At 56.5% G+C, this 7,812-nt stretch overlaps 1 protein-coding gene and 1 pseudogene across 1 annotated transcript; both read left to right on the top strand.

Annotated features, from left to right (window-relative positions):
- Positions 1-1,090: 1,090 nt before the first annotated feature.
- Positions 1,091-2,296, top strand: LOC136174575 (tropomyosin alpha-3 chain pseudogene; annotated as a pseudogene).
- Positions 2,297-2,647: 351 nt separating this feature from the next.
- Positions 2,648-6,882, top strand: MPEG1 (macrophage expressed 1). The gene is made up of 2 exons (XM_065944748.1): positions 2,648-2,691; positions 4,575-6,882. The coding sequence occupies exons 1-2, from the start codon at positions 2,648-2,650 to the stop codon at positions 6,880-6,882; spliced, it is 2,352 nt and encodes a 783-aa protein (XP_065800820.1).
- The last annotated feature ends 930 nt before the right edge of the window (positions 6,883-7,812 follow it).

The raw sequence follows: 7,812 nt of genomic DNA, 5'->3' as shown, positions 1-7,812 counted from the left end.
GGTCAGGAAGATCTGCTGGAGAAGGGATAGACCACCCACTCCAGTATTCTTGGGCTTCCCAGGTGGCTCAGCGGTAAAGAATCCGCCTGCCAATGCAGGAGACACGGGTTTGATCCCTGGGTTGGAAAGATCCCCTGGAGAAGGGAATGGCTACCCACTCCAGGATTCTGGCCTGGGGGATTCCATGGACTGTATAGTCCCCGGGATCGCAAAGAGTCAGATTACGGCTGGACGACTTTCACTTTCACTTAGCAGTGAATAGCTAGAAAAGTCCTGTTCGTTCCTGCTTTACAGGAAGTCACACTTTCTGTCCACGGTCCCGCAGGGCAGGGGCATCTGGCTCAAGACCGTCCTGCCTGTGCCTTCCTTATGCTGCCGTGGGAAGTTGGGGGGCAGGAGTGCTGGGCACCCGTTGACCCTTTTAAACCCTGAGTCTCACCAATGCTGCCCAGGCTGGTAAGGAAACACCCTCACAGTTTTCCTTGCCTTCCTCCTGCTGGCATCTGATCCCCACTGGCAAATGCTACCACTCCACTGAAGCAGGTCTATCTTTTCTCGGGTCCACTGCTATCAAACGTAAGAGCTATCACCCAACATGGTAAATACCCAGCTTCTTTTGAATTTATGACACGAGGTGCTTGTTCCTAGGTCACAAGTCCAGACTGTGGGAAAGCAGCGTGAGGACTTGTCCTTGTCACAGGAAGATGCACTCAGAGCTGGGGGAGAGCTTTACTGTTTACTCTGAGAACAGTCTTCTCCCTGGCGAATCAGCCCTCCCAAATTATCTTATGATAAACCGGTGACACTTCTGGATCAAAGAAATGCAAACATAGGCACGCAAAGAGATGGGAGGGAACCCCAGAGGGGCACTAGGTTTGGATTCACACCAACTCGGCGAAAACGCAGACCTTGAGCCAGCCCTGAGCCCATTCCATGGAGTGAACACCCTGTTTTGTGCCAGGAAACGTGCTGGGCATATTTCATCAGTGGCTGGAACCTGAATAGCTTTGTATCACTTTCATCGTGCAGCAGACGAGGGAAGTGGACTCAGAGAAGAAAACCATGCTAGTGGGAGCATCCAAATGATGAAATGACAGAGTCTGGGCACCAACTCGTGAAGGCGAGGCCGGAGGTAGGGTGAATAAACCTCTGCTCCCAACACACCGCTGCCAACAGGTGTGACTGGAGGGACATCACTGGTCAGGTGCTTCCCTATGCCCTCTCCAAGAGCCTTCTTAGGACCAAAAGTCCTCGGAGAGACAAAAACCAAGAAGACCCCGAGAGGCTACTGCAGCGCCGAGTGGGAGCTGGCTGGGGCCCACGGCCGGGATCAGCACCATCGAGGCGGTGAAGCAGGAGGCCCAGGTTCCACGGCAGCAGGCCGCTGATGCAGGCGAGAGCGCTGAGGGCCTCCAGCGGGAGATGCAGGGAGAGAGGTGGGCCCGGGGCGGGGCAGGGCAGGCTGAGGTGGCCTCCTTGAGCCTAGGATCCAGCTGGCTGAAGAGGAGCTGGACTGAGCTCAAGAGCGCCTGGCCCCTGCCCTGCAAGAGCTGGAGGAAGCCGAGAGAGCTGCCGATGAGCCTGAGAGAGGCATGAAGGTGTGAAAACCGAGCCTTAAAAGATGAAGAAAGAAGTGGAACTCTGGGAATTCCAACTCAAAGATGCTAAGCACACTGCACAAGAGGCAGACCAGAAGTAGGAATAGGTGGCTTGTAAGCTGGGGATGCGAAGAATTGACTCCTTGGAAAAGACCCTGATGCTGGGAGAGATTGAAGGCGGGAGGAGAAGGGGACGACAGAGGATGAGATGGCTGGATGGCATCACTGACACGATGGACATGAGTTTGAGTAAACTCCGGGTGTTGGTGATGGACAGGGAGGCCTGGCGTGCTGCAGTCCATGGGGTCGCAAAGAGTTGGACACAACTGAGCAACTGAACTGAACTGAAGCTAGGGATTATGGGGGGACCTGGCAGCACAGAGGAGCAAGCGGAGCTGGAAGAGTGCCACTGCCGAGAGATGGATGAGCGCATCTGACTGATGGAGCAGAGCCTGAAGTGTCTGAGTGCTGCTGAAGAGAAGTACCCTCGAAAAGGAGGTAAATACGAGGAAGAGATAAAGATTTCTACCTATAAACTCAAGGAGGTAGAGACCAGGGTTGAGTTTGCTGAGAGATCAGTAGCCGGGCTGGAAACGACAATGGATGATTTGGAAGAGAAAGTGAAATGTACCCAAGAGGAGCAACTCTGTAAGCAAAGGATGCTGGAGCAGACGCTGCTGGACCTGAACGAGCTGTAGAGTGCCCTGTCGCCCCCTGCCGCTGCTCCTCCCCCGACCCCGACTCCGCTGAGAACAGCCTGCCTGAAGCTCACCTGCAGACTGAGGACTGATCTTCAATTAACTGGAAGTTCGCTTCTCTCCTTCCCCCACCTCTCCCACCCCCACCTCTGTGTCCCTCTCACCAAACTGTCTCTGCCTTTCCCCAGAGACCTCAGCCAGGCTAGAGGCGGAACACCTTTGGGGATAAAGTTTAAGGGAATGTGAGCACAGTTCAAAATGTCTTTAAAAGCCTGCTATGATGTACACATTTTGTAATTACCTTTTTCTGTTGATGTAACAACAATTTGTAAAAACGTTCCAGACAGTTCCATGGTTCTGAAGCAACAGTCTAACCCCTCTCTCACTTTTGGAAGGTAACGTTTCAGCTTAATGCATATCGCCTTCTCCAGCAGTTCAGTTCATTCCCTCAGTCATGTCTGACTCTTTTGGACCCCATGGACTGCAGGACCCCAGGCCTCCCTGTCCATCACCAGCTCCCAGAATTTACCCAAACTCATGTCCATTGAGTCAGTGATGCCATCCAACCATCTCATCCTCTGTCGTCCCCTTCTCCTCCCACCTTCAATCTTTCCCAGCATCAGGGTCTTTTCAAAGACCTTCTCTATATGGGAGGGGAAAAGGTGTGGGCCTGCCTTACTGAGAGCCTTTCAGCCCAGAGAAAGACTCCATTTGGGGAAACCTCATTGCTCTGGAAAAAGTACATGCCAAACCACAAAGATGATTATAGGAGGAGTTAGCAAAAAAAAAAAAAAAAAAAAAAAAGAAGTGCTGTTCCAGTTTTCAACTTTATGGTATCTTTGAAACTTTTTTTCTCTCTTTTTTCATTAGAAGTGACCCAAGAAATTTAAGATGGTGAAACCGCTGAAACCAAATCTTTGTCCCAGCTCTACGCTGTTCTCAACCTGAGCTCACAGAGTGGATCATGTGACCCTTATGTTGAGGTGAACACATTTGCTCTCCTGCCTCCTTGACAGACAGGAAAGAAAAGTATGTTTTGCACTGATTTAACCATAGGAAACTCATCACCCTTTTCTGGGTCCGAAGCTGCTGTCTCTGAAAGTGCCACCTCATTGTGGTTGTAAAGTTTCTTTCCCTACCCAATCCCTCCTTTTGGATGCGATTTCAGCGAGGTCTGCTAGGTGAGTATGCTGCAGCTTAATTTCCTTACAGTATTCTTCCCTTTGGTGTGGTCTCTTTGGGGATCCACCGGGAGAAAAAACCAATGGCATAGCTGTTCTGATACTGAAAATTGATAAACATTTTTTTGAAATAAAGAACAAGTCCCTCCCTGATGGCTCAGATGGGAAAGAACCTGCCTGCAATGAGGGAGACATGGGTTCGATCCCTGGGTTGGAAAGATTCCCCTGGAGAAGGGAATGGCAACCCACTCCAGTATTCTTGGCTGGGAAATCCCATGGACAGAGGAGCCTGGTGGGCTACAGTCCATGGGGTTCGCAAAGAGTCAGATACGACTGAACGACTCAGCACATACATTTCCCCTCCAAAAAAGAAGAAGAAGATCCTGACTCTGCATAGAAAGAAGAAGCCCTAAACCAAAATCAGTGGATGGAAACTGCTTTGGCAGCAGATGAGCCTGGATTCAAACGCTGGCTCCAATGTGAACCTGCGGTTTTGAGTACTTTACATGACTTCTCTGGGGCCTATTTTCTAATGTGTAAAAAGAGACTATCATGTGTGTTAGTCGGACTGTAGCCCGCCAGGCTTCTCTGTCCATGGAATTCTCCAGGCAAGAATACTGGAGTGGAATGCCATTTCCATCTCCAGAGTAACTTCCCAACTCAGGCATCGAACCCTGGTCTCCTGCATTGCAGGCAGATTCTTTACCGTTTGAGGTACAGAGAGGTCACAAAGGAAAAAGAGAGAGAGGCTGGTGAGAGTTTAAAATGGGATTATAAAGCCCTAGCCTAGGGTATTTAGAGCAGCTGATGATCTCAGGGAGGGGGCCCTAGAGAGCCCCTCGCAAATACAAGGGGAGGAGAAAAGTTCTTGGGCCCTGGATAGTCGGTGGGTCTTCAGGTCATTCCCCGGTCTACTCTGCCCCGCGCTGACCTCAGGCCTGGAATCAGCTTCACGCACCTCGGTGCTTGTGATAAGAAAGCGCTCGGCTCCTCTGTCGGGAGGACTTCCGGAAAGGTGGCTGGGCGGGGCCGCCGGCTTGGGGAGGGGCCTGAGTGGGGCTGAGTCCCTCCGGGCTTTGAGGCTGCGCCTATTTCAGCTCCAGGCCGGGGACAGCCCCCCTCAGCGACCTCGGGGTCCTGGAGGAGATGAGGGGCGGCAGGCTGTCCCGGGTAAGCTCGCCCCCGGCCCTGGGCCTGGGCCTGGCGCCCCTGCTGGTCCTGCTCTGGGCCGGGCCAGGCGGCAGGGTGGACGCGGGGCCGTGGGGCTTCCAAAGCTGCAAGCAGCAGCTGAATGTGTCGGTGCTGGGGGCGCTGCCCGGGGTGGGCTGGGACAACCTGCGCAACGTGGAGCTGGGGCTGGTGCTCGGGCGCGCCTACTCACAGTGTCTGACCACCGAGGACGGCGAGTACCTCATCCCCGATGGCATGCTGGCGGTGCCGCGGCGCGAGAGCGTGGTGCAGACCCGCGCCGACCTGATGGACAGCTGGGTCAACTACACTGACGCCTGGGCGGCCTCGGTCAACGCGGACTTCTCCTTCCTCTCCATGCTCAACGGCAAGTTCTCCGTGGACTGCCAGAACGTCCGGAGGTACAGCCTGCAGTACCAGACGGTCACCACCCGCGTGCAGCGGCGGCACAGCGTGTATTCCGTGAGGGTCCAGGCGACCCCCGACTTCCACCCCGACTTCCGGCAGCGCCTGCTGACCCTCAGCGACCACCTGGAGAGCAACCAGACCCGCGAGGCGGAGTACCTGGCGGAGATGCTCGTGCTCGCATACGGCACGCACGTCCTCACCGAGGTGGAGGTGGGAGCCACCCTGGTGCAGGAGGACCAGGTGAGGCGGCAGCTGGTGGGCCACGAGGAGGAGGAGAGGCTCAACATCACCCTCGCCGCCTCCGCCTGGTTCGACCGGAAGATCGGGGTGAGCGACGCGGCGTCCTGGGACAAGCAGAGCCAGCTGGTGCAGGCGTACCAGCGGGGCACGGTGGCCTCCAAGATCCACAGCCGCGGGGGCCCGCCCTTCTACGAGGGCCTCACCCTGCAGAAGTGGCAGGAGGGCGTCGCCAACCGGCTGGTGGCCATCGGCCGCTCGGGCCTGCCGCTGCCCGCGCTGCTGCAGCCCGAGGCGCTGCCCGAGCTCCCAGCGCCCGCCGTGCGCCGCGTGGAGGCGGCCGTGAGCGGCGCCATCGGCCGCTACTACGCGGCCAACATGCACCCCGGGTGCGTGAGGCGCGGGGCCCCCAACTTCGACCCGCAGGCCAACGTGGACGACGGCTCGTGCACCGACGGCCAGCACGCCAACTTCAGCTTCGGGGGCGTCTTCCAGGAGTGCGAGGCCATCACGGGCCCCGAGGGGGGCCGCCTGTGCGCGCCCCACACCATCCCGAACCCGCTCACCGGCCGGCCCTCCTGCCCGGCCAACTACACGGCCAGCCCGCTGGGCAGCGAGGTCAAGGTGTGGCGCGAAAGCAGCCACGAGTGCTGGCTGCGCTGCCCCGCCTGCTTCCTCTTCTTCACCTGCTGCCGGAAGGTCTGCGGGCTCGTGGAGGTCCAGCGCGTGGTGCGCCTCCGCGCGTCCTGGTGCGCGCCCTCGGGAGCCGCCCGGCCCGCCGCCGGCCTCCTCTTCGGCGGCCTGCACAGCCCGGGCCGCCCCAACGCCCGCACCGGGGCCCAGGCCTGCCCCCCGGCCTTCTCCCCGCTGACCCTGCTGGGCGACCTCGAGGTGTGCGTCAGCAGTGACTGGGAGCTGGGCGCGGCCCACGCGGTCCCCTTCGGGGGCTTCTTCAGCTGCCAGGTGGGCAACCCCTTGGCGGCCCGGACCAGGGGCCGGGGCCCCGAGCTCCTGAAGGAAATCTTCGACCTGCACGTCGCCTCGGATAACCCCATGGCCTGCCCCGCGGGCTACAGCCAACACCCGGCTTACCTCAGCAGCGGCTGCCAGATCCTCTACTGCGTCCGGGCCGGGTTCCTGCTGGACCCGCAGCAGCTCACGGTCCGGCTGCCGCCCTTTGCCGCCCGCCCCGGCCTGCTGGGCGACAGCAGCGGCCGCAGGGCCTCGGTCCTGGTGGACGCCAGCGGCCAGCAGGCCTGGGTGAAGCTGCCAGGCTCCGGCCGCTGGCGGCAGGCCGACACCCACGACCCGGCCCTGGCAGCCCTGCTCCTGGGTCAGGGGGGTTCCCAGCCCAGCGCTGGCGCCGTCGCGGGCGCCTGCCTGGGGGCCGTCGTGGGCGTGGTGGCTCTGGCTCTGGCGGTAAACTGGGGCTTCAGGCGCTACCAGAAGCGGGGTTACAGGAGACTGCCGGAGGGCATCCTGGCAGAGGAGCAGACAGTCTATGGGGCCGCAGAAACCACTGCGAGCCCAGCTCCGTCCGACTGCTCAGAGAATGCCAGCAATTCTGTCTAGACTTGGACCAAGCGGCAGCATCCTTCGCCCCTGGTCAGAGATTTCGTCCAGTCTGTTTCTTCCACTGCCTGGGTGACCACATGTGAGATGCCTGCTCGTAGAATGGGCCCCGCTTCCTCAAGTTTCAGGGACTAAATGGTAATTTCTCAAGTCGGGCCCCAAATCACCGAATTCAAGCTCGATTCCTGGAACAAGCTCTTTCCCTGAAGCCCTCTTGTTGCAACCACCACCGCCCGCATTCTTCTTGCCATATTCTTAGGTTGGGCACTTTCTTTGTTGCAAAGAGCCAATAAACCCAACTTTGTTCACATACACGTGTGTCCCTGGTGTTCTTCGGCGGGGGGTGGGACGGGGTAGGCGGGGAAGCAACGGAGAAGGTAGGATCAGTATTGACCCCAGGACACATGATGTAGCTTTGTGTTAGAATTTGTTTTTTGTTAATTGTTATAAAATTCATTTTGTCCATTCATTTTCCCAGAATCATTGCCTTAAATCCCCACAGTTCCCTCTTGGACTCGTTTTAAGTTAGAGGGTCTGTTATTTCTGTTTTCCAAATAGGGCCTGACCTACTTGTGGATGATAGAGTGAATTAGGTTGTTTTTTTAATCATTTTTTAAAAGCAAATTTTTTAAAGACAAAAAACAGTATACTGCATGAAACAGCTATAACGATTATTTTGTGAAATAAGTTAATCACATAAAATTGCCCCAAGTCAACCATTTTGACTCACCCTAAAATGGCAGGTATATATACACACACATATATATGGTATCACAATGTAAAATGTGATGCAAACTATGATCACACTCAAAAGACTTGAAAGCCATGGGAAAACTCTTCCATTTCGTCCTCTATTCTGTGAAACTCAGCTTTGGAAAACTCAGAGTCCTCACCCACGGTGGAAGAGGTCTCCTTTTGCAGATTCTATTT

This window comes from Muntiacus reevesi, chromosome 9 (genome assembly GCF_963930625.1).
Source record: "Muntiacus reevesi chromosome 9, mMunRee1.1, whole genome shotgun sequence".
In the NCBI taxonomy this organism is placed as follows: domain Eukaryota; kingdom Metazoa; phylum Chordata; class Mammalia; order Artiodactyla; family Cervidae; genus Muntiacus; species Muntiacus reevesi.
Note: the sequence above shows the minus strand (reverse complement) of the source record. Positions and strands in the feature narration are given on the sequence as shown.